General features: G+C 41.9%; 1 protein-coding gene across 15 annotated transcripts in view; it reads right to left on the bottom strand.

Annotated features, from left to right (window-relative positions):
* Window positions 1–4,985: 4,985 nt before the first annotated feature.
* The window catches only part of DTNA (dystrobrevin alpha), a 238,214-nt gene continuing 216,376 nt past the window's right edge, over window positions 4,986–26,823 (bottom strand). For 10 of the 15 annotated variants that reach the window (XM_075084962.1, XM_075084963.1, XM_075084974.1 and 7 more), the window contains 6 exons: window positions 26,550–26,646; window positions 20,787–20,946; window positions 17,868–17,957; window positions 17,146–17,314; window positions 16,273–16,405; window positions 4,990–5,292 (listed from right to left, as the gene is read on the bottom strand). In XM_075084962.1, coding sequence (XP_074941063.1) covers window positions 5,137–5,292; window positions 16,273–16,405; window positions 17,146–17,314; window positions 17,868–17,957; window positions 20,787–20,946; window positions 26,550–26,646 — 805 coding nt within the window. In that variant the 3' untranslated portion in view covers window positions 4,990–5,136. Of the gene's footprint in view, window positions 5,293–12,998; window positions 13,046–16,272; window positions 16,406–17,145; window positions 17,315–17,867; window positions 17,958–20,786; window positions 20,947–24,176; window positions 25,041–26,549; window positions 26,647–26,823 lie in introns of those variants that run through there. The other 5 variants (XM_075084970.1, XM_075084969.1, XM_075084971.1 and 2 more) reach the window with 2 other exon arrangements.

The following is a 26,823-nucleotide window of genomic DNA, read 5'->3' as shown; positions in this document are numbered from 1 at the left end:
CGTCACAGGAGGAGGCAGCAGACTGGGTTTTATCTGCTTCCCAAGATACTGGGACATTTAACTGTGTGGTAAGTATTAGTGTTTTAATGTGCTGCTACTGCTTTCCTTCTAAGTGACCCTCATCTTGGTGTAATTAATCGGCCAGTGAGCAACACCACATGTACAGCCAGGGACATTTTGGCTGCGCTGAGCTGCTGGGGTTAACACGCTCTGTGATGGCCAGCTGCAGTCCGTCGGCTGGAAGGGGCTGGAAGGGGCTGCCACAGCAGGGCAGAAGCACACCTTCAACAATCTGCCCTGTGGGGGACCACCAGCCCAGCACCACGGGCATAAAAAGCACAGCTGGGCATTGCCTCCCAGATGTCCTTGCCATGACTGGAGGTACTTCACCAGGATGCAGACCTGATGCTTTATGAGGTCTTGCTTTGCAGCTCCATGCTCTTTTAGGTTAGCAACCAGTTGTAATTACCAACGCCTGACGTGCAAAGAAACCTTAGAAGTGTAATTGGAAAAAATAAAGGTGTCATGTCCTTCTGCAATAAAAGATAACATAGAATCATAGGGTCATTAAGGTTGGTACAGACCTTTAGGATCATCAACTCCAACCATCAACCCAACACCACCATGTCTCCTAAACCATGCCCTGAAGTGCCACATCTACACGGCTTTTAAATACCTCCAGGGACAGTGACTCCACCACCCCTCTGGGCAGTCTGTTCCAGTGCCTGAACACTCTCTCAGTAAAGACATTTTATCCTAATAGACAGTCTAAACCTCCCCTCATGCAGCTTAAGGCCATTTCCTCTCATCCTATCACTAGTAACTTGGGACAAGAGACCAACACCCACCTCACTAATACCCCCTTTCAGGTAGTTGTAGAGAGCGACAAGGTCTCCCCCCCTCAGCCTCCTCTTCTCCAGGCTAAACAACCCCAGTTCCCTCAACCTCTCCTCATAAGACCTGCTCTCCAGACCCTTCACCAGCTTCGTTGCCCTTCTCTGGACACGCTCCAGCAACTCAACGTCCTTCTTGTAGTGAGGGGCCTGAAACTGAACACAGAACTCAAGGTGCGGCCTCACCAGTGCCGAGTACAGGGGCACGATCACTTCCCCGCTCCTGCTGGCCACACTATTCCTGATACAAGCCGGGATGCTGTTGGCCTTTGTGGCCACCTGGGCACACAGCTGGCTCATGTTCAGCCGGCTGTCGACCAACACCCCCAGACCCTTCTCTGCCGGGCAGCTTTCCAGCCACTCTTCCCTGAGCCTGTAGCATTGCAGGGGGTTGTTGTGATCCAAGTGCAGGACCCGGCACTTGGCCTTGTTAAACCTCATTCAATTGGTGTCGGCCCATCGATCCAGCCTGTCCAGGTCATGTGACTCTGTACGGCAAAGCCATTAAAATGCACCTCTTCCAAGGTTTAGCTCCTTCTAAGGACAGAGAGAAGAACACAATGGGTAAGGAAAAATACAGCATTGCAGACAGGGCTTTGGATTAGGTTCCTGAGGACTAGGAAGAAAGAAGAAACTGCTTGGGCCACTGGAATGCAGGCACTTCTTGGTGCCATGCTCAAAGCGCGGCGGAAAGCGGTGAAGGAGATCTCTCACACAGAGGTGGAGGAGACAGTGGGGGTGAGGAAAAGGCTTCTTGCTGGGCCACGGGGAAGCGTCTTCCTTTCCAAATGAAAAAAACCTGGGCTTCCGCTCCAAGGAACAGGACTTCTGAAATGAAAATGAGCCACAAGCATGATGCTCCACAGATTACTTTTAAAAATCTTTTTAATGAAGAAATAATTCCATTCCAAAATATAGACACACAATTAAATAGTTTAATCACTTCAAAATATAACATGTCCCCAGTAGGTTCCAACACACACACACAAAACAATACTTAACAGCAATACAAAAAACCCATACAATAGCAGTTCTGTTACAATACCAATGAATATCGTGACGTCTTCAGTGTCTCTGGATCTGTCTCAAGTGGTGTCAAGTACAGTAGTTTTAAAAATGTCTTATGGTTAGTAGCCTCAAGATGTAACTCTTCATACAGGGTTTGTTTTTTTTTTTTTGGTTCAAAGGTAAAAATGCCCTTTTGACTTCAGGACACAGCGGAGTGCTTGTTGTTCACAGCTCCGCCTGCTGAATTGAACCAATGTGATTACAGCAACCCGAGGTTGCAATATTTACAAGGTCTATCTACAGTAATTGCCAAGAACCAATAAGGATGGGAGAAGATGACTGAAAGAAAAGGTGGACACACTTATGATAAATTATGATGCAACAGTTTGGCTCATGCATATAAGAAAATACATATTATATCACAACAAAGGCCACACACCTTTTTATGCAGTTTACATTACTACTTACAGACTACCCATTCTCCACCTTCGCTTTGGACATTCGAGGACCCTATACATCTTCACATCCCTGTCTCCTGATTCCAATCCACTGGTTTCCCTCCAGTGACAGTAAAACCACCCGGAGTTTTCACTGCTGTGGTGGGCCATTGGTAGTTAAGAGAAGGCCCACGCCAAGAACCTCCTCTGTAACTCTGTTTTAACGACCGCAAACCACAACCAAAATAATATTCAACAAGCAGACAAAGACTAGCTGGGTGAAAACGCAGCCAGCTTAACACTTGGAAAATGCTTAAAATAGATATTTGGAGAGCCAAGTAAGAGGTGCTTCATCTCAGGGCTCCAGGGCTTAAGGGACCCAGAGCTCTGCTGGGGATCACCTTGTTGACACCAGCCAGAGCAAGGTGCTTGATCCGTCACCTTTTTCTTTACTCCTAGTCCGGAAGCCCTTGCAATGGATTTATTCTATTGCACCTATTTTAAGCGTAGTGATGATGAGCACGCAGACATTAGGGTCATGGGAGGGATCTATTACTCTGGGTACAGTTAAACACGACATGGGTTGAATTAGTCAGCCATTGCATGTAGCTGTGTTCTAGCTTGTTTTATCTCTGTTCAGGAAATGCTTGCCTGGAATCCTGAGCTGCCAGCAACATCTACAGCTTCACTGGAGTAGCTTTAAAGGTGGAGTGCTAGGCACTAGTGGAGGCTCACCCATTCCTGAGAGGAGGTTGGAGGAGGGGGCATCTGAGGATATGGTGCCTGCCTTGCCAGGATGGCACATACCCCAGCAGCAAAGACCAGTGATTGCAAAAATGAAGATATCTGGATGTCTTAGTATGCATTTGGATGTCTGAGACCAAGCCCAGGTGTGCAAGGAGATGTGGACAAGAGATCTGCATATGCAGTAATACAATATGGAAGTGGAAAATGGCAGCAGCTCCTTCATACAGATACTCATTCCCTATCACACAGTGCCCAGGGAAACAGCCACGAGCCTAGAGAGTGCATGCAAACAAGGGGACTTACTGGGCCGAGCTACATAGCAATCTCACATGAATACAGCAGCGCACATCCATGTCACCATGAAAGCGAGACAGACAAACCATGTTAACCTGCTTTAGATGGCAATCTCATCACTTGCTGTAGGCAAACTGCGCTGGTGTGAAATATCTGTATGAAACGCTACTCTTTTCAGGGCTGTTAGACAGTGTCACTTCAGGGCAGCCAGATACTGGAAGCCGTGATTTTGTATCAGGGCAGTAAAATCACATTAGCGCAGAGGTTGTCCTGAGCTAACACACCGCGCTTCTCCGGAGGGCTGTGCAGCCAGCACGTAACACCGCACTGTGTTACTGCCTGGCTTCTGGCCTAGCTGTTCCCGGCCTGGCTCTGATTTCTCTGCACGGCAGTGCTATGTGCCATACAGGCGCCACTTTTATTTGCAAGCCATATGCTGTGGGGGGGACTTTCCAGCTAGTTTGTGTCAATCCCTGCCCAGGGGTATCTGTAGATTTGTAGTCACAGCAGAGCAAACTTTTTAGCTAGCAGTCCCACTGCCTAACCCAAAATGGCCAGGGAAGTCCCGTTTCTCCTGAAATGCCTTTATACTCGAAAAATACTAAACTGGACAAAACTCCAATTCTGTAACTGTACGCCTGTCCTTTCGAAAAAATCCACTGCTCCTCTTGTGCTTTTCACCGATAGCTATTTCTCCATCCAGCTCCCAAAGAGTCTCACCACACATTTCCAAGAGTGCATGCAGAACATCTGGTGGCTGGCTAAGGCAATACACATTCGGAAATAAAAAGAAAAACAGTTGCAAGCGCACTTTAAGCCTGTACATTTAAAGCTGAAGGCCTCGAAAATAACATAATGGGTGGGATGGGGAGGGTGGGGGGAAGGAGGGAGGAGGAGTGGCAGAGAGATGGAAAGAGCCGGTTTGTTGAACACATGCTTACTAAAGCTAAAACATCAATGAAACAATACCATGGAGGATTATACATAACATCAGTCAGTTCAGGGATCTTATGGCACCTGTGGTTTATAAACAGCTTTAGCAACGAGTATTTCAAAACATAGTTCACAGTTTTAAGAAGATCTGTGCTGATTTAAAAACTAGATTCTATATCATTTGAATGTCACCTTTTGTATATGGTATCTATTTGGAAAAAAAATATTTACACTAACTTCTATGGCTGATTTGTTAGATTATTTTGAAAGAAACATTCCTAAGTTACACATTAGCCCTAAATTAGAGAGGTTTTTTATTATTATTATTAATTATATTATTATTATTATTATTTTAGTACATTTTGTAGAAGTCAATTTAAAGACTTGCAAACAAATTGCAAATATAGTCTGGTACTTTGCTTTTTGGGCTACTAGGTATATACACTCAGGAGTATAATCATTCAGTGTTAAATGCATAATTGTAGCTTTTTACTTCTCCCGTGGAAAAAATGTACAGTGTATAGTAAACTGATCTACTAAAATCTCAAAGTATTCAGAAATCAAATTTCTATCTATAAACAGTATTGTCATTGTAAACTGAACAGGTTCAATATCATGTGCAAAGGGTTTACGTGAGTTACTAATACCGCCATCCTTTGTAACAGCAGTACGTACGTCAGTCAGTTTTCTTCACCGGTAATGAGCCATGTTACAGAAGATGTAGCTAATATAAGTTAGCTTTAAACAGAAGTCTTGTTGTCAAAAACACACATCTACAAACTACAACTCTTAGAACAAAAGTACTGTGCTACAGTCCTCAGAACTTAGTTATGTGATTTTTTTGTCAAGAGACGCTGCACCTCTTGGTTCCACTCTTCTGTGAAGTTCGCAGCCGAGTTTTCTTCATCGTCTGTCCGAAAGCAGCTCTCCTCATCATCAGTTCTTACGTAGCTTTCGTTGTCTGTCTGACTGCAGCTTGCCTGTTGAGAAATGTTTAGGGAAGGTTTTTAAAAGGAGCGCTGGTTTAAGATGCTGCACCCCCACAGGCAGAGCAAATAAAGCCACTGCCTGCTGCTTTATTGCTAGAAGAAAGGAGGAGCTGGCCAATTCCTGTGGTTACCCCTGAAAAAGTCAAGAAAGTGAAAAAGCCACTCTACCCAGGTGAACCACAGGTATTTGAGCTGTAAACAGAAACTTATAGGGCACTTGGGAAGTTGGAAATTCTTCTTACCAAGAGTGAGAAGACTGTTGCCTGCTCTGCTGTGGGACCCTGGGGTACCTGGGTCTGCACTGACACAGATTTGCACATGTCCCCATTTTCCCTTTCATTTTACCCTGCCAGGTTGCTCTATAGATAGTTCATTGGTAGCAAACCCACGGATTATTCCCCTTGTGCACAGCGTTCAGGCACCCAGCTAAGAGCCACTCACCAACAGGAGCCCCCCATCACATGTAAACATCTCGCCCTTAATTTACATGCTCAAGTATGTTTCCCTATGTCTACAAAGAAATGCAGTTACTTAAAAGGATGATTCTGGGTGATATAGCTCATAGATGCCCTAATCTGCTGGTGCACCAATTTTTCCTTGGTGGTCCTCCGTATCCTGAAGCATTTAAGTATCTTAAATTCCTGTATCGGAGGCATCGAAGTTTTAGCTGGTAATGGAAAATGCTTGATAGATGACTGCTGCTCTTTCTCAGAACTATGTCAGGATCTACAGTCAGCTAATATTGCACTTCTTCTATTGGCGCACTTATTGTAAAGGCACTGTTTACACACTTGACTCTATCAAAGTTAAGGAGTTCAACCTTTTTCATGAACTACCTCAGACAGAAAACTAATTTGCATTACGTGAGATCTCTGACAATAACACCATAGAAGACCAAACCCTACTGACATCCATTCTTTTCTACTCATTTCAGGTGTAAGGCTAGTCTACAAGATGAGAGATGAAATGCAAATTACTTCAGCAAAAAAGAGTTAAATTAAAGCTGATGAATGAAGAAAGGTCAGGTAGTTTAGCTTGCTTCTTCTCCTTCCTGACACCATTTGATTGTATTAATTATTCAAGCACAAATGCTTCCATCCGATTCCTTAATATCTAGGCATGCCAAATGGTATGATGATCTTAATTTAGTATCTTCTTGTGTCAGGCAGTTACAAAAGTCCTAGCATTAACATTTCGTTGATAGATGGAAAGGAAACCTGCACTGCAAGTCTGATGAGAGGTTCACGAAAAATTTCTGAGGTACATTTTAAATGAGCATTTTTAAAAAATTGGACATGCATCCGCACCGCTTAAGTCTGCAAACTAATCTGGAAATCATAGTAAAGCAGCATTTTGATCTTTGCAATTCAGCCAAAAAATGCAAATGAAAGGCAGGGAAGAGGTCAGTTCTCAGCTGCCTGAGACTGATTTTTATTGAACCAGTTTCAGGGTTATGTAAATATAGGTACATCTCATATTTCTTGATGGTATTATTATAAACCACGGGAGCAAAGTAAGAGTGGCTTGTGAAACACTGCATGCATTAAGATGCATTGATAGTACTGCTAAGTATTTGGGTTTGCTTTGAATTTTCTGGATAAATTACTTCTCTGGTGGTGTGCAGAGAGGTTATTCCAAATTCTCTCAAGGCTTCTTTCTGTTCCACAGCCAGCGTTGGGATAGAGGGATTTTCATACAAGAAATAATGAGTACTAATGAATCTCAGAGCTCTAAATTCACTGCAGCATTTTGGAAATGCCAGAATTAATTCCAAAGTAAGACTCATATGATTTGTTATGTTACAAAACTGTCTCTCGACCTTTTTTATAACTTAACCCACAGATTCTTATCTGTTACTTATCATTCAGCAATTTTCAAAAACCATCCCTATCACTTGTGTAATTTTAGCATTAAATTCACAAAACTAAAGCTGCTTCTTCCAAGTTAACGCAGTCACAGTTCTTTTGCAACTTTTTTACGCCTACATGCTAGGAAGAGGAGGACTTAAGGAGAAAAATAAAGAGGAAACCCAAAATATATCTGAGTGAATGTACCAGACATTTTTGAAAATTCCTGTCTTGTCAGCCTGCTGTTGTTTTCAGATGGAACGGTCCACTTAATGCTGGTTTTTATGTATTTGTTCAGAGAAAACTAAAAAGAGATGCTGAATCATTTCGCTGTGCTAGTAGAGTATGACTTATGGATGGGAGCAGCTCATCTAGTGCCTGTATCCTGCTTCTTCACCACTGCATCACTGACTTAGGTGGAAACATAGAATCATTAAGGTTGGTACAGACCTTTAGGATCATCAACTCCAACCGTCTACCCAACACCACCATGCCCTGAAGTGCCACGTCTACACGGCTTTTAAATACCTCCAGGGACAGTGACTCCACCGCCTCTCTGGGCAGCCTGTTCCAGTGCCTGAACACTCTCTCAGTAAAGACATTTTATCCTAATAGACAGTCTAAACCTCCCCTCATGCAGCTTAAGGCCATTTCCTCTCATCCTAACACTAGTAACTTGGGACAAGAGACCAACACCCACCTCACTAATACCCCCTTTCAGGTAGTTGTAGAGAGCGACAAGGTCTCCCCCCCTCAGCCTCCTCTTCTCCAGGCTAAACAACCCCAGTTCCCTCAACCTCTCCTCATAAGACCTGCTCTCCAGACCCTTCACCAGCTTCGTTGCCCTTCTCTGGACACGCTCCAGCAACTCAACGTCCTTCTTGTAGTGAGGGGCCTGAAACTGAACACAGAACTCAAGGTGCGGCCTCACCAGTGTGAGTACAGGGGCATGATCACTTCCCCGCTCCTGCTGGCCACACTATTCCTGATACAAGCCGGGATGCTGTTGGCCTTTGTGGCCACCTGGGCACACAGCTGGCTCATGTTCAGCCGGCTGTCGACCAACACCCCCAGACCCTTCTCTGCCGGGCAGCTTTCCAGCCACTCTTCCCTGAGCCTGTAGCATTGCAGGGGGTTGTTGTGATCCAAGTGCAGGACCCGGCACTTGGCCTTGTTAAACCTCATTCAATTGGTGTCGGCCCATCGATCCAGCCTGTCCAGATCCCTCTGCAGAGCCTTCCTACCTTCAAGCAGATTGACACTCCCATCCAATTTGGTGTAATCAGCAAACTTACTGAGGGTGCACTTGATCCCCTCATTCAGATCATTGATAAAATGAAGAGGAAATGAAGAGGATAAAAAGAGAGGCTGAGGAAACTGGGCTTGCTGTGGCTGGGCCAGAGGTGGCAGGGGAGGATCAGTTAGCAGCTATTTGAGGGCTAGCTGCAAGGGTAACAAAGCCAAAATCCTCTTGGCAGTGTTAAAGTACACAAAAAAAGGACAGACTGCATTTTGGGGGTTCAGGGTGGATATCAGGAAAAAGGAAAACCATGAGGATGGTGGCACTGCACTGGAGGAATATGCCCAGAAAGGTGGTGAAAATTCCATCTGTGGAGGTTTCAAAGTCTTTGCTAGTCAAAGCCAAGGCTGACATGGTCTTGTTTTGGAGCTAGACCTGTGTAAGATGGGAGACTGGACCAGAAGACCTCCTGAGGGTCCAACCAACCAATGCACCTACATCTCTGCGATCTCCTGAGCTCCTGGCATGAAGCCCATGTAAGGAATGAACCACACGGTATGAGCTTTAAATGCAGCCAGTCAACACTGACTAACAGTGTTTGGGGCCCCACAGCCGAAGAGAGGCCAGATCACCTCTGGGAAATGTGATCTCAGGCAATGGGCACAGAAAATCTGACACCCACACATCTATGAACTGTGGGCTAGTAACCTGACTTGGGCCCCGGGCTGTGGATCCTGCACCCCGTCTTTCCCAAACAGTAGATGGCCAGGTCCATGCTGCAGACAGCTGAAAATGTCAACGGCCAGTGAAATGCATGCTGCCTCTAAAATCTTATTTCCTTCCCAGAAAAAAACCAGAGATGCAGGGCAGTTGTGTCTTCACAGCACTTAAACAAATCGTCTGTGCCCTTTGGCTTAACCAACAGCCCTTCTCACAGCGGCACACTGGGCAGACTGGACTGACCACACCATCTCCCTTGGCCCAATGTCACCTGACATTTGGCAATATTCCTAATCTCTGCTGGTAAACATGAAAACAATAATTTGGAGAAAAAGGGAAAAGCTGAGAAAAACATGAAAATGTTAACTCAGTAAGAATACTGTCCTGGAAAAACAGTCAGGTTGAATAAATAATAATTTTTTAACAATGCATTCATATAAAAAAGTTGAGGGGATTTGGGGTTTTTGTGTTTGAAAAATTTCCACCTGTTTCAATATGAACCAGTCGCTTTTGCAATGGAAAATGTCAGCCCTGGCCACCCAAAGGCCCAGATCCCACAAATTGTGTGATGAGGTTTAGAGCAAGTGAAAAGGTTTGGACTGGAATGGAATTGAGGCTTCAGCGTAAATTATTATGTTTTTTTGTCAATACAAAGAAACTGTGATCACAGTTCAAAAATAGAAAACAAAACCTCACACAAAGACCCCTCCCTATACTCCCTCTCAAGTGGATGCTTTAGGTCTGACTTTTATTAGCTTTTCACACCACCTTTTCTGTTATAATAATGCATATAAATGAATTAGACATGACCAACTACAGTGTTGATATGCCAGCACTAAGAAAGCATTGCTTTAGAAAATCCAGGAAATCGTAGGTCTCGTGGGAACATGTCCACTGCACAAGTCGACAGCTCTTAATTGAAAATGACAACTTTTTAACCACTTTCAGAGATGGAGGCTTGCTGCTCTCATTGGCCATCCTTGGCAAAAAAGCAACTGCTATCACGGGGGTAAAGGCAAAATAACGTCAAAGTTGCATGTTCACCTAATTTCAAGATCTGCCTAAAGCCTGCCACAAACAAGCTGAAATTCACTCTGTTACTCTATTAAGAATACAACGAATGGTATTAAAGTACATTTAATATAAAAATGAAACTGAACACATGATTAAATTATGTTTTATATATTACTGGAACCACCTGGCCTCTTGGGAATTTGTTATACTAGATGTTATTTCAAAATAAATTCTAGCGAATTGTACATAGCACTTTTAAACACGCAAATGTAAAAAGCCTTAATCAAATGACATCAGCACCACTTGTCCATGACTGATGAATGAGGAAATGAACAAAATTCTGTGGCTGGCTATCAGTGGCAATACCACTCATAAGAAGTAATAATAAACTGATTCTATTTTCCCCACCTTTTTAAAAATAAGTACAAATGTAATACTGTTGTGAGATAAGAAAGTTTGTTGACTTTCTACCTCATATGCCGTCTAGGCAATATAATACTGACTGTATTTGTACCATCATTGATTGAATAACATTATCTTAGAAACAGAAATCTTGATGTAATTGCTAAGCTTCAAGCAAGAACCCAACTTTAGACATTGCGACCAGTATGAACAATTTTGGATTTAATATTCCAAGGCTATGAGATATTAGTACCAAATAAAACATGCAAGACAGTGAATCCTGAGAAGACTAAGCCATGTTTATTGTGTGCAGATATATTTATCACAATGTACCATAACACAGGGTTTGTTTTTGTGGATAAAGGTGAAGTGCCAAATTCATTGATTTTTGTTGCTAATTTCTCTAGGGCCAGGCTTTTAGAACTGGTGGGAAAGACTGAAGTCTTTGGTACTGGCTGAAGTGCTTCCCTGGAGCCATAAAAAGTTTCACTATGGAATTAACTAGAGCACAGCGCTTTAAAATATTTCTTTTTGACAGGGTTTCAAAAGGTTTTAAAAGCATCCAGGAGATGAGATAGTAACTCAGTCCCAGATCTCTGCTAATTTGAGACAGGATACATATTTTCAAGAAAGCTAGGCTGTACGGCAGTATGTGTTTCCCCACATCGCTGTTAAGACTGCTCCCTAAGAAAAGCAGAAACCTTAAATGGGATTGCCTGAGCTTTAGAATTCTAATGAAAAGGATTTTTTCCACTTAATATTGCAAATGGTTTGTCTGAATGCTACTAAAGTCATAGTTATTCGTAACTGTAATTAAATTCAATCATATGTAACATTTCCACTATATACATAGTTGTACACACATATATTGTTGAAAGATCTATTTTCCTTTTCAAGCGACCAGATCTATAACTGACAACTGCAACAAAATAGAAGAAAAAATTTATTTTTCTGGCTGTCAATGTTTAGGAAACTCTACATGGCTCATGCTTTGTACAAGGCTACTGAGAAAATGAATGTAACCTGAGGGGCAACGTTAGGAGAATTTTTATGAGCAGTTATTTGGTGTTTATAGTACTCTGGGTATTGCCATTTATTTGATTTTCACATCCATTTATTCTGTTTTATCTGCCAGAGACACTGAGCCAGATGCTTCAGAAATACCTAACAGCTTTTAACACTGAAGACTGGCAGCTGCTTTCACAAGGTCCACACTTTTACATCCAAATTTTACTGTCATCAGAAGTTGCAAACCCCTTGAATCAGGGTCAAATTTTGCCATCAAAATTGCCATATAAACAAGGAGGTCTAGCATAAAACATGGCATACAAAATCTAGCAACATGAATTCCGGCTAAAGTTGGCACAGGCTAGTTCACTGGTTTTGCTTATCTGAACATGACCCTGCTCCCACCTTGAAGTGCCCATTTGATAGTTGACCTTTGGTTGCCTTTAGTTCTGGCTTTGAGGAAGAGACTCAGTTTGCAGACCAGAGTCAGACCCCTATTTTGATTTCTCCTCCCCTTCTGGCCCTGTTACTCCATGGTTCAGTGTCACAGTAGGATGGACAGCATCATCTCCCTGCCATCTTCACAGCAGGGCACTGCACTATCTTAGCAAGTCAGAAATGCAGAGTCTGCAGCTTCAGATGAGGCAAGAAGGAAATGTGTGGTCTCCCATTTCCTGGGCAAATGTTCAGAATAACAGGCTACTTCATAGAAATAGCCATTCTCTGTGTTCCTGAGGAAAAACACAGTCGCTGAACTTGGCATTAAACTCAGTGCTGCAGGTTGTGAGGCGCAAGTTAACCTCACCGCTGTGAGGCTGGCACACATAAGGAACATGACCTGAATATGGGCCAGAAGGGAATTTATAGACCTTTTTGCCTTATCTCTGAATTGCCAGGCTCTAGCTAGTAGCTGAGTACCTGGCACTTTGGAATGGGGCATTTTAGACTTCCACAACATACCTACGGGCACCTGTATGGTTAAGCAGCTGATGGATTGCTTTCTTTAATGTTTGCCTAACTCCTGTTTCACACACTAGACTAAATGTTCTGGTTTCAACAGAAAAGATTTATTTCAGTTATCCTAGGAAGACTAAAGCATTTTAAGGAATTGATCTCAGGTGTCCTGAAATGTCACCTGATTCCTCGTCTTCTGGATAAGGTTTCTCTGTACTGGCTAATATATTTGTCATTATCCCCAAGGATCAAAAGCCCATGTTCTCACTGTTATGGTCAACAAAGGAAGAAGACAAAAAGGGTGGTGGCTTAACAGGAATCCTCAGGACTAGGACCATATGTCAAACAGATTATTAGAAATAATTTAGAGACATTCCTAGGCATCCTAAGACAGATTATAAGAAAGAAACAGCACCTTTGCATACACTCAGGCAGTACAAGCTGCACTGCAACTGAAATACGCATTATGGGGATTCATTCCAAACATTCGTCTAAATTATAATGATACCTACCTGAGAGGAGAGAGAGAAGGATATTGCACTCAACTTTGCAAACTGACCTGTAGATAACAAAGGATAGAAAACAAGAAGATGACAAATTAAGCCAGTGAGCAGCCAGGCAGTGTATTATTCTGAAGAAAGCCATGCATAAGCCTAGAAATAAAGGGAACAATTATGGACCCAGAAAATAAAACACAATGAAAAGTGTCTTACACAACACATCCAGCAAAAGACTGTAACAGGAACACAACTGGTAGCAGATGTGGGAGGATAAGCACTCTTAGCATTTACACTTGTGCACTAAATGTGTTTCTGGCAGAGATACTTGTTATTTACAACATGCTTCAAAAAAAGAGAGAGAGAGAAAGAATCCTGCTTTGAGATCCCCTGTCCCAGATTTCCTTGCGTATCTTGGGTTTTCTGCTCATACTTTAATACTAATTTAGAGTTTAGCTTGAAAATCTTGTTTAGAGACAAGGTGACACAAAATAACAAGAGTGGGTTTTGACCAACCATCTTCCATGCTACACAACATCTACACGTTTTTCTAAATGTGCTGCTTTTACGCAAAGTGAGACATTTAATAACATAAAAATGGTTACCATTTTGTTACTGAGGTTACCATTTTGTAACCTTAGTAGGAGTTCCTCCTTGCAGATTTTTTTCAGCTGACAATTGCATTACGATAGCTAGAGCCACCAGCTTTTTTTGGCTATCCAGATGAATGCAGTGTACATGTGAGCACAAATAGTAAAATACCCTGTAATAAATTCCAATGGTTGGATGCAAAATGAGAATAGTTGACCTGGCCACTGTTTAATAGGATACCCTAAACAGAAATTTCCTAATTTTCCTTTGTTTTGGCAAGTAGAAAGAAAGTTGTGTCTTTACCTTTAGAGACTACTCAGTGATACTAGTAGAAAAAGGAATAGAACAGCAAAATACCACAAATTAACTGCAACGTGCAGAGAACGAGCCAAAGCCAAAGCACATGTCTCAGGTTCAATATATGACACTACCCAACCATTTCCTAAACATCCTACTGGTCTCTACTAACCTAATACCTATTCTTACTGGCTTTAAATCCATTCCCTAATCGAAAGGGCATCAGCCATACTGGGAAGGACTTATCACATGTTGCATGCTTTGTGTCTGTGGTTATCAACTAAAAATAATTTCTACTTACAAGTCACTACTGTCAAATCATTGTCTGATGGGAGCTGACAATCTCACAGACAGTAAAGTACATCATAAAATTTCTTGTCTAGAACTTGTCTAGAATAAAGACTTTCTCTTCCCTCAGTGAGGGAAATTATTTGAAATAATTTCTTTTTCTGGTTTTTTTTTTTTCCCCTCCCTTTTTTTTCCCCCCAGTGGAAACAAATTGTGTCAAACGACGGTGAAGAAAGTTCACCTGCGTGTAGTCTTGGCTGACCTAAAATCAACAGGAGTTTTATTCTGACACTGATAGGGAGAAGATTTCCTCCCCTTCTTCTGGGAATGTTGTTGGAAGAGAGTAGAAAAGCTCTATTTTGACTGAAGAAAGAGTAACATCCAGTTCTACAGAGTGACATGTGTAACTTCTACCGCACAATGAACGCCCCTGTTTTGCAGTGCACATGCATACTCAATTTTGTGCGTGTACAAAATCCTGTTGTAACTTGTGAAACTCATGTAACACTGTTGCCATATACTGCACTTCCATACTGTAATCAAAGTACAGTCAAAGTGGTCTATCCTTCTTTCTGGAGAAAATGGAATTTCTACCAGCAATAATAACATTTATTATTTGATGCTTGACAGCTGTCACCATTGAGATACTCCTTCTTTATAACTGACAATTACTTTCCATTACATCAGCAGTAGTTTAAAGGCTGTCATTTTTGCCATTTCCTATCTTGGGTAAAAAAATGTGACAAAACCCCCCATGTCACCACTGTTGCCTTAGTAGACAGCCTACAACAATTCTGCTCCTGACGCCATGTCCTTAAAGACCTCTGCAATTAAATTACTTTTGACAGGCTATTATGGGCATGTAGCGGACCGTGATAAACAACATCAAAAAAATGATGCTCACACCAACTTCAAAACTGCCTGCAATTTTGATATGAGTCAATGAACTTTTAAAAGACTAACTTATCCTAGCAGCTTTACAGAAAAGAAGACCAAAAGAGCAGCCATTCTTCATTAGAACATGAGCCTGTCAGTCCCAGATTCTTGTCTCCAAAGTGACTAGTAGTGGTCGTTACAGAAAAACTACCAGAAAAAAGGCTAGATCTTGTTAGTTCCCAGCATGAAGAATCCCTGCCCAAGAGGTGCTTTTGAACCTAATTTCCATACACCTGAGATCTCAGTACCTGCTTAATCCTCTTTTTTTAGCCCACTTATACTTTTGGTTTCTGTTATATTCTGTAGTGGTGAGTTCCAAATTTTAATTGATCACCGTGTGGGAAAGTAGTTATTTTTGCTTACTTCAGCTCTGTTCCCAAATAACTGAACAGGGCATGCCCTCCTACTGACATTACTACCAACATTATAAGAAGTAATGAATTTTATATTAGGATGATTCAAGTCAGAATAACTTAAAAACTGGTGATGGCCCATTACACCAGGCAGAAGTGGAGACCATTACGCAGACAGGACAGGATATCTACATAATTCCACTTCCCACTGGCAAATTTGCTTTGCTCAGACTCTTAAAAAAATGCCTTTTGAAAACTTCCATAGTGGGTGTTTAATGACAAATCCCCAGGCCTCTCCATGCTAGATGCTTGTTGAATACTTGGTCCCCTGGGATACAACTAATTTCAGAATATTTCCTCTCTTTCCAGATTCTGACAATGACAATAACACACAGGCTGCACTTGAGCTTCAGTTCACACTGGAGAAACTGTTATGAATGTTTTTTGCTACTGGAGAAAAAAAGAAACCAGGAAGAATTCAGCTTGACACCACCAACCAGCCTCTGTAGTATGGAGAAATGAGGTCTAAGTAACTTGGTAGGCACTGCAGAGAACAAGCTCAGAAGCAATTCTGTCCCACCTGATGCACTGGTAAGCTTAGGACTACTGTTGTGTGCCTCAGGCAGTGTGGTCTTCCTGGATGTGCATAAAGGCTAGACGCATGTGTGTCTGCAGAGGAGAACAGCAGCAGTTTTTGGAATGTGGCTGCTCTTGCAGCTGAGAAGAGATGATGCCCCAGGGCCCAAGACAGGTTAAGAAGGGCACTGGGCAGCTATTCTTTCTCACTTATGGAGATGTATGGGCAGCTGGTGTCCTTCTCCCACCTGGTATGCCTCATCCTGCAGCTTCTGCTTCAGGTACTCCTCCATTTTCAGTTCGTTCTCCAGCTGGCGGACAGAGTCATTCTCATAATTTTCATCATCTGCTCTGACATAGGGGTCTCCATCTTCTGTAACCCTAAAGACAATTATTAATAAATAGCCTCCTGAGATGAATGACAGAGTCAATAAACCTTCCCTCTATTGTAAGCTATGAGGAGAGTGGGATACTTTTAGTCCAACCACATACACCATTGGTTAGAATTTTCCTGGCTGTGGAAAACACTTCTGCTATTTCCCCTCTCCAGTGGTCTGGTATTGATGAAGTAGACCAAAGGGCATATTCTGCTGAAGGAATCTGGTGGTACAGCCACACAGAAACAAGTAGCAGTAGTTCTCAATAACTTGATACAAAGAGGCTAACTAAAAATAACCAGAAAGATGCCTGTTGTCTTTGATAGGAAGATTCAGGTTCTGAAAATAAATTGGTTTGTTGATCAATTGAGTTGGTCAACAAAAAGCATTTTGTCTTTTCCATTTAAAAACTTCCCTTTTTTTCCAGCGGGCTCCAACAGGCCCCTCAGTCTACATTAGCAGGGAATAGGACTGTAGGGCACATAAGGGAGCACAGCTGTCCCACAGCCTCCATGCTGCCCGAGTGTACCCGACTGGATGTGAGACAGCTCACTCCTGAGGGCATCCTAAGTTCTGGTCCTTATTGTTTGCAGAGCTCACTACTATCTAGCTGTCCTCACTTGGACTTAAGCATTTTTTTTTTGGTAATCAAATAGTTGAGAGGGAGAGAAAATATTATATGCTGATTACTGTTTTCAGCAGAAAAAGAATGAGATTAAGAAGATGAATCAAGCATGTACCCACATGTCACTGCGGATGGAGCCGGTGGCAGCAGCGCTGTGGATGTACCCTGGCTTCCGGGCATGGATCTGCGCGAGGAAAGCCTTCTCCGATGTTGGAGATGGAACAAGGTCATCAAAATGAGTCCGTCCAAATTCAGAATCCACATTGCTTTCTGTCTCGCTGCCCACTTCTGTGAAGCAAAAGGTGACACGTGGTTCCATTTAACTTTCACAAGAGTAAGTATATTTGCCTACTTCTCTAAGCCTTTCTCTGCCTTTCCAACTGAGAAAACCACCTCCTTATAGTGAATAACATTATATTATTCTACATATATCTGTAGAGCTCATAGTTTTCTGGTGGTGGGACAGAATAGTGAAGCTTTTGCTTATTTTGGTTATCAGGTAGGATATTTTAATGAGAATACTACAGACTGCGTTTTACAACAGGTCCTCTAGGTCCTATACTGAATGCAATTTCTGAAGAGCAAAATCCCACTCCACATGAAATCACAAACAAACTTCTGAAAGTTTTCACTGTATCCAGCTGCACCTCTGCGTCCATGGCTCTTAGAACTGCTGTATTCCTGAAGCTGTTATGTAGGGGTTTTTCTTTCTAAAACCATTAAATCTTTGAAGATACATTGCACTGCTTTTTTGTTGGTTTATATTTTCCTACTTCCCATTTTTTCAAATATATGTGAAATATCAGTGTAATGACTATCCACTCTTGCTAGCCTCACTCACCAGAATTTAGTTCTTTTACCAAAGAAGACATGGTGTTGGTGATTGAATCTGCTGCCACCAGCAAATCATTTCTTAAGTTTCGTCTTGCACCTGAAGCAAGAGACAAAGCACAGTGTCACTATTCTTCACAAGACACGTTTTCCTGTTGAAAGCAGTTTTAACCCTTTTGAAAGCTGCCATTGTGATAACTCAGGGTATCAAAGTCCTTACGAGGGACGCGTGCAGAAGAGTTCTCTGCAGAATGGCCTCATTTACTTATGCTGTATGCAAGAGCAGAAGCCTATCCTCATGCTTCATTTAATCACAATGCCGGATATGTGGAGCTTATTCATTGCCATCAAGCTTGCATTTGTGTGGTGACACCAGCAGACCAGGCCTGGAAGATTAAATCCAGCGTGAACTCATTTACAATGTCTGTGGGGGAGGAGGGAAGAAATGAAGTGTTTTCTCCAAGTTCCCACAGCTTTGTTTAATGACACCATTATTGCCAGGTATTTGCCAGATAATTATGGCAAATGTTGAAGAAACATACTTGACCTCATCAAGACTGATAGGGATTTTTCTTCTCTGCTCCCTCTCAGCCTCTCTTGCAGCTCAAGGACTTTCTTTTATATTTCATAATTTACTTTTTTTTTTTTTCTCTCTCTCTCTTTTTTTTTTAATAAAGGAAGCACTACTGCCTCTCTAAACAGCCCTAGGCTGCTTTTAAACTCTTTCTAATAATGGACCTAGAAGTGCTTCCCTGCTGAATCTGGCAATATTCCCTTAACCATCAATCATGAAAGATTCTTGTGAGCTGCATGAAATACTCCTTCCCTAGGAGCAGGCTGTGGGTAACGCGTGCTTAACTCCCACAAATCCCAAACATAGCTCCTATTGTAGCTGAATAATCAATATATCCCACAGAATCTCTAATCATCCAGTCTGGATTATTCACAGGATTTGGCAGGATTCGACTGCTGTAGATTCTTTAAAACCGGCTGAATGTAAAACAATAGAGTTTAAAAAGTTCCTCAAATACTAAAGAGGTTTTTTTTTTAATAGATCCTTAATATTATTTAATATATCCTTAATATTCTTACTGGGATGTAAAATAAAGTAGTTAATCTCTGTCTTACACACACACAAACACTCAGAAAGCCACTCCCTCTCTAAAGTCTTCTCAATTTTGTATCTCTGAACTATTGCAAACGCTATGAAAGAAGAAAAAAAAACAACCCAAGAGAAACTGTGCTTTAACCATGGCTTATCAGCATTATGTGTATATAGGCGGATCTCTGTTGGTGCAGCACAGAATGGAGCTGTAAAATCTCAGCCCGCCCCCCCCAAAGTCATATGTCAAGATGTGACAGAACGGCTGGCTTCAAGCCTTTGGCTTTGACCTTCCCATCTAGAGAATATGTTAAATAATAACATAAAGCTAGATATTTATCAAATGCCGCAGTTTTTAAATGTGATCGCTTACCTTTTTATATTGCTTTTTATCTTGAACAGAACACATTTATGTACTTAAAAAGCATTTGCCTGAGGCAGCCTTAGTATTATTTATGGGTATTTTATTGTGGCCACTACATTATTTCTCTTACTCTTAGGTCTGGAAAAAAACTGTCCTATAACAGTATAGGGGTTAGTGGTCCATATTTTTGCCTGTCTTGATTTTTTTCACAGTGGAAAGAAGCAAAATAGGTCTTGCCTGTTTCTTTTGCCACGGAAAATGAGATATCCAGCAACCTGTTATGCTGGGACTGGGAATTATGCCCATGTTCGATACATGATTTGACTAGCAATTTCATAGAAAGTTCTTGATTGCATTATAGATTCAACTTTGTCTTAAGATACACACACGGACACAATTCCCATGAAAATTAAGGGGAAGGGTGCATGAAAGGGCTGAACTGGGCTCCTGGGAACAACACGCTTCCACTGTAGCAGAGGAACTCCAAAGCTCCACTTATATTTGGTTTGTATGAGGGAAGCAGGGAAAAAATTCATTCAAATAAAAGAATTGATGTAAATATTGTAGGAGTCAGCAGATTAGAAAAAGAAGGGATATTTCTTCCTTTAGATCACATAGACTTTCTTTAGTACTTAACAAAATCGCTTAATCTGTGGTCTTAGAAATTCAGAACAATTTAAAATTTATTGGTACTTGACAAGAGTGGAAAGAGGAGCGAGAAACATGGTGCAGCCTATGGCAGTTTTCTGGAAACACAAAGGAAAGGTTCACCTAGACTTCCAGACTCAATTCCTGTCTAATCTAGCTGGACCCTTCTCAGAGGCCCAAAGCAAAAGGACAAGGGACAACTGTCATGAGTTGCATCAAGGGATGTTCCAGTCAGATGCAAGGACAAAAAATTGACACAGTAAGCATGCTCGAACACTGGAACAGAGGCTGTGGAAAATGCATACCAGGAGTCATCTAGAACACAACTGGTTAAGGTCCTGAATGGTCTGATCTCACTTTGAAGCCCTCTTTCTTGGAGCAGGAGGACATAGTGACTTACAAGAGCCCTTTCCACCTGAACTAATTCAATGAGTGTATCATCTATTCCTAGCAAAGTCTTTATTTAAAAGCAAACACACTGACAACGCCTTGCTGAGGTCAATAGCAATTCTTCTTCTGATTAACAGAGCACTGATAACTGCTCTGACCCTCTTGCATCAAAATTCCCTCTTACCACGAAATCCATTAACTAGTATCATTGTCCAGTTTCTGCTTACCTGCTCACTTTGACAACAAAGTCTGATGGCAGACAAAGTTGATTTTCAATGGCAAAACACAATTGTTGCAGATTTTTTGTATTTTGTTTTGTTTCATTGCACACAACTCAGAAGCTCAAGTTCATTTAGTCATTAACCACAACAGCAGTTCTTCAAAGAGTCTCCGAGTACCTCAGAGAAGCTAGTAATGAGACTTACTTTGTGCAAAGGCTTCCTGCACATCTCCTCCCACCCCGGTCAGAGAGTCCTGAGGTGCGTGGGTTGGGGTAGAGCAGGCAGAGGCAGACCTGATGGGCATTGGAATCGGTCGACTGATAGTGTGGCTGGGTGAGGAACGCGGAGAGCCTGCCCCTTGGGTCTGCAAAACAGTCACGAAGGGTTAGACAGGGTTTTGCAAGAGCCCTTGCCTGCTGTCCTTTTCCCCCATCCCTCAGCTTAAAGGCGTCATGCTGTTTGTAGATCATTTGGGTAACGTTAATTTTGCTAAAATATACTGAAGTCAGCTGTTAGCAGACAGCAAGGCTTCTGTGTAAAAAAATATTAAGTAGGAAAATATGAGTCAAGATCTGACTTCCTTTAAGCATGGGAAAATGTCAGGCAGCTAAATTAAAAAAAAAAACCCAAGTTAATAAGCATCAAAATACAGACCTTTTCTCTGCCCTCTTCCCTCTCTCACCCACCCAGTTCGCATGCATGTTTGATAAAACATAAGCCATTCAGGCTGTGGGAAGGGAAAAGATGCTGGCACTGACGTGGCTTTCAGCCTGGGCAGGGGACTGAAATGGCTCCTTTCATCAGAGCGCTGCTGTGACAGCTGATCACAGCCCTGCCCTCTGCCTCCCTGCAGGAGAAGTTCAAGGTACATGTAACGTCTCAGTCTCGTCAAGTCTGACGCTCGCAATAAATAATATAGCTCTATGCTTTTTATTCAGAGCTAGAGAACTATTTTAAGCCATTATTAAATCATACACTATTAAATTGTTCACTCTACAGGATATACTCAGGCACTCCCAAATCACTGTGGGGACAGGGCAATATAAATTCCTGCTATGGGTTCAGCTGCTGGAATTGAAAATGTTTTAACACCAGTCATATAAAATGTCATGCTGTTAGCACCTCACAGTTAGTATCACTTAGCTGAAATTCAAGCAGACTTTACAAAATAGTAATTTTTGCAAACACAGCTGCGTGAGTCATACCAAGAAACACAGTGCACTTTTCCTTGACTGTTTCAAACCCCCTGGGAATGTGTATCGACGTAAGGAAAAACAAATGCAGGAGCCCACACCAAACTGCACACGGCTTTTGACTGGAAACCTGTGCTTGGTACATGCCAAGGATGGAGGTAGCTTGAGTGCTGTTAAAGGGGAACTACAACACATGCGCCAGGTTGTTTACAGTGAAAACTAACCTGAGGGCTGGTGTCTCCCTCCCCCTGGGTTTATTTTGAGAATTCAGAAGGATTTCTTAACTCATCCCATGCATTTCTTTTGAATTCTATAGTGGCTGCCACTGCAGCCCTGATATAGTTTGGCAAACATGTTCTAAAGACGACAGTTTGCTTGTTGCAGGAGGACTGCAGCATCGCCCTTGAAATTTTTATACATTCCTGCCTGGACCATAAATAATGTATCAGAATACTAAGCTACTTGTTCTTTTCTCCTATCACCCCCTTCTAAGAAACATTATCACCAGAGAGACATCAAGGGCAAATTAGGTTTATGAGGAATAAGCACATTACTGATGGGAGAATGGAGGATTTAATACTTATCATTTCTTTAATGATCAGTTTTAGAACATTTAAATGATGGATGAAAGGGAAGTCGAATACATAAGGGCCAGATGCTCTCCTGTTTCTGGAATCGTCTGTACCCACTCCAGCAGAAATGCAGATCTCTAGTCCTCCAGAGGCAGGGCACAGAGAAACCTGGAGATGCTCCAAGGTCCTCAGAGGTTGCACCCTGTGCCACACCAGGCGGGGGATCAGGGGGGCTACAGTTGTCTCCTTTCATGTCCCAGCACGGGATGCTTCAGCCTCTGTGAAACAAATTTGCGAAAGGATTTCTGGTTCCCAGCCCGCTCTGTCACTTGTCCTTTTTCCTCAGCTCCCCTTTGCCTTTGATCTCGGTTCTGGGGAACACCAACAACAGTGGGAACTTTCAGAGAAAATGAAAAAACAAACAAAAAAAAAGGACAAAATTTGCTTCCTATAGTCAAGCCACATTTAAGGAATGAACTTCAGAATAGGCATTTTATTTACTAAAAATAACAGATGCCTGCCAGTATTTCTTCACTGGAATTTTCCCACAAGAGAAATGTAAAAGCTGCTGCACACCAGTGCTTACCCTTGTGTCTGCTTTGCAGCTATGACTGAGATCTTGTGTTTATGACAAACAGTGCTCTCTTATCTGTAGCTTTCAGCGTTGGAACAAACTGGGAAGCACAGGGACATGAAGCATTTGGAGCCCCCTGTCCAGTAGAATACCCCTCTCTTTTTATACTATTTGGGCAGTATCAGACAGAGCTGATGAACAGCAAGTTGAAACAGGAGGATATTAGGGAATGCCTGATTTCAGAGAGGTGAACACTTCAATTATTTTTTACTCATCTAGATCCACCTCAGCCCAAGTTTGTGGGAATGGAGTGTTATTAGGATTGGATTGCTGCTTAGTGGTTAACAGGAGAAACATGGTTTTCACAGGCTAGAGCTACTGGCCTGAAACATGCTATGATAATCAGTAATGACTTTTTGGTAATCTCGGCAGAGAAACTGAACACTGAATTGCTCCCAGACCTCGGCAGCCCCACCAGCTGAGGACCGAGGCATGCTGAAAGGGGAGCTACCATGGCCACCATGGTGGATGGCTTCAGCTTTTATGTTTTCCTTAGTTGCAGCTATCAATGTTCTTGTGTCTTTTATTTAATGTATTTTATTTAATTCACCATCCCTAGCCAACCTGCTATGGATTTTAAGTTAACCCTTGCTAGACAGGAAAATATTTCCCACTATCAACTGTCATGCATGCTTAGGAGAAAACGCTTGACATGAAAACTGGCTTTACAGGAGCTTTAGCCCATTGCTCCCTCTGCTGGAATTGAACTGGGATGACATATGGGGAAAGCCTGTCTCACAGCCTCATCAAATGACACGGATGCGAAGAACTCATTATCCTTTCTCAAGGAAGGGCAGGAGAGAAATAGAAAGTTCATAAGCATTAGATGAATTGCCAGGCTGCTCATTCCAATTGAATTCCTCCAGAAATTAATTTAATCCTGTTTCTCTCAACAGATCATGAAATGGCATAGTGTAATGGGGATCATTTCATGGAAACTGTGAGAGTAATTCCTTAGCATCATCACCTGGTATTCAGTGAGGCTATTACTCTCCAAAGAAAAAAATTCATATCTCATAATAGCCTGAAAATGCCCTTTCACTTACACTGTCCAGTGAACATTTCATACGGTAGAGAAACTCTCATCATGTTGGAAACCTCTCTTTGTGAATGGAAGACCTTTTAATACTGCTACGCAGAATCAAAAAGATGACCCCTACACAAAGGTTATGTTTAGTCATATGTATTTTTTTTTGGTGCAACAGATTGATGGTCTGCAAAAATCAGCCAAAATGTTAGTTTTATGAAGGTATTACCTAGAAACTCTGCATGCTTTACCATAGACAGAACACATCAGACTTGAGACTACTGCTGATGAAAGCAAGAGGAAGCATGTTTTGTTAAAATGAAACATTTTTATTGGATGCATAAATCAGACTGCTGTCTGAAAAGTGCTTTTTTCAGCCTAATATCTTTCCAAGATCCATTTCAATACTAAAAAGCTCCAAAACAATCAAATCGTCTAAAATTTACCATTAGTAATATAAATACTTGCCCTTTTTGACCTAGGTTGCAGAAGCCATTTAGAAACTGCAGTAGTTTCCTGAAGGCTCATGGGACTGTTAGGATCAGTGCTGACATTAAAAGATGTGCAACAATGCCCTGACTTTTTGTGGATGAAGTGGGATTTCGAACTCGTTTTTCTGGTCTACTTCAAACTCAGTTGTATTTTTCTTACAGTTCAAAAATTCTTATTACATTTTCAAAATGTTATCTATGGTAGAAGTGTCCTTTAATTCATATTCTAGGTTGGTTTCACAACATTTGGGTGGTGGTTTCCATATTTTATGTGCTCTTATTTATAGAAGTGAGAAAAAGGTCAAGACTCCTTATAGCCATAACTCACTTTCTAGTGGGCTGAGATGTTTAATTGTGAAAATTGCTCCAAGATACTTGAAAATAATATGTGAAAGAATTGCAAAATATTAATTCTGGTCAAAAGAACACGCACACATTTCAAGCAAAGGAAGTAAAATAAATCATAGGAACACAATCACATTTAGGAGTTAGTGAGGCCTCCAGTGAGGAGGTAACTTACTACCTGTTTCAATTCTTCTTCCTAAGGAAAAAGAGGATCAGCACATGAGATTAGCTGCGATGTAAATGAAGAACAGAAAACAAAGCCAAATCTGGAGTACAAGGTTAAAGGTACAGTCAAGATAGTTGAAGGTATGTGACGAGGTTATGGTCCTACCCCTGCACACATTGAAACACCAGAACAGTGCAAAGTGTGCAGAAAGGTACTGTCATTTCCTACCCCAAATTCTCTTTGTCCAGGCAGTGCAATGACAGCAGGCAGCCCTGACTGCTAGTTGTAGCACTGCAGCATTTCATAGGTAGAGTGAAAAGTATCCTGTCTACTCCCAGCTCCCAAAACTCTGGTGGCTACTTGGTGGGCTCTGCTGCTCAGGTGCCACCAATTCCTGCATCGTGGCTGCAGAAGCCTATGCCTGAGAAGATGCAAATGATATAAGGGGTCAAACTCATCCTTTGATGCAAATACATGTTGCTAAATGGATTTCAGTGAAACTCTTTCTGCTTTTATCAGAACCATATTTGACCCAAGTTGCACCGAATTTCCATGCACTCATTTTATCTGGCATGGCCAACAACAAAACAGACTCTTATACTATTCAGAGAACTTTCTTCCAATGTGAATTTCTCGCATCATCTGTCCTGACATCAGGTAAAATAGGGCTGGAGTCTGCAAATAAAGACACATTTTCCATCTTACCCTAGTCTGTCTTAAAAATGCACATGCATTTTGATATTTCCATTTTTAACCGAGATCCTTCGTTGAGGCATGTTTCATCTGTTTAACAAGGGCTTGTTTCTGTATTTTTGAAAATGATCAAGTGTTGTTGGGAAAGCATCTCTAAGATCCGAGAGTTAGATGTCATTGTCAAAGGGCACGTCTGACAGAACTAGTAACTGAATGGGCAAAGTTAAAGGAACTAGCAAAAGCAATTCTGTACTGTCAGCTGGAGTAGGTAATAGTGTACAGTGCTCAGTTGCTTTTCTCACAATTATAAGTTAACTCATTTTACATGTTGGTTTGTTTCTTTTCCATTCACTCACTCACTCACTCACTCATTCATCTGATGTCCTCAACAGAGAAAACTCTAAAAACACCTGAAACTGGACCACAAAATATTTTGTGTTTAGAAATTGCTGAATGGCTGTTCCAGAGATTGCTTGCCCGAAATCCAGAGGTGTGGCCAAACCCTTCCACAAAAGAGCAAAACAGGACTGTATTGCATGCTGTAGTATTATTTAAAGGATTGTACTAATTCTTCGGTAGTTCAGAGCCTGTCTCTGATGTTCCATCCATTTAGCAGTAGGTGACAATGATGATGCAGTGTTACTACAGGAACAACATCACCTGAGCACCATTTGAAACCCCTGAACTGAAAGAACAAGGCAAAAAATAGAAAGGGAAAGGAAAAAAGCCAAACTTTATGGGTGGAAATAGTCAAGTTCTGCAGAATTCAGTGGTCATATCTCCTCCCTCTCCTCTCTGGCTTCACTCTGCCTGTTCTCCTTGGTAGTATCAGGTGGAGCTCCTTACCTTCAGCAGTTTCATAAGGCTTTCCAACTGAACCATAAGCTCCCTCCGGCTTTCCTGGAGAGCAGACATCCTCTGTTCCAGCTCATCCTTCCGCTGTCTGAGAAACAAGCAGATCCGGTCAGAGCTTACCCTTCACAGCGTCAGCAGCTTTTAACTGCATCATTTCCCCAGCCCGACTATGAGGTATGTGCCTGTAGACCACAGGAAAGCAAACACACTGTATGAATTCAGCAGAGTGCTTAGAAACAGGGCTACATGAAAGCTAGGGAGGTTC

The sequence above is a fragment of the Phalacrocorax aristotelis genome, chromosome 2, assembly GCF_949628215.1.
Source record: "Phalacrocorax aristotelis chromosome 2, bGulAri2.1, whole genome shotgun sequence".
Taxonomy (NCBI): Eukaryota; Metazoa; Chordata; class Aves; order Suliformes; family Phalacrocoracidae; genus Phalacrocorax; species Phalacrocorax aristotelis.
This window is presented reverse-complemented; position numbering and strand designations above follow the sequence as displayed.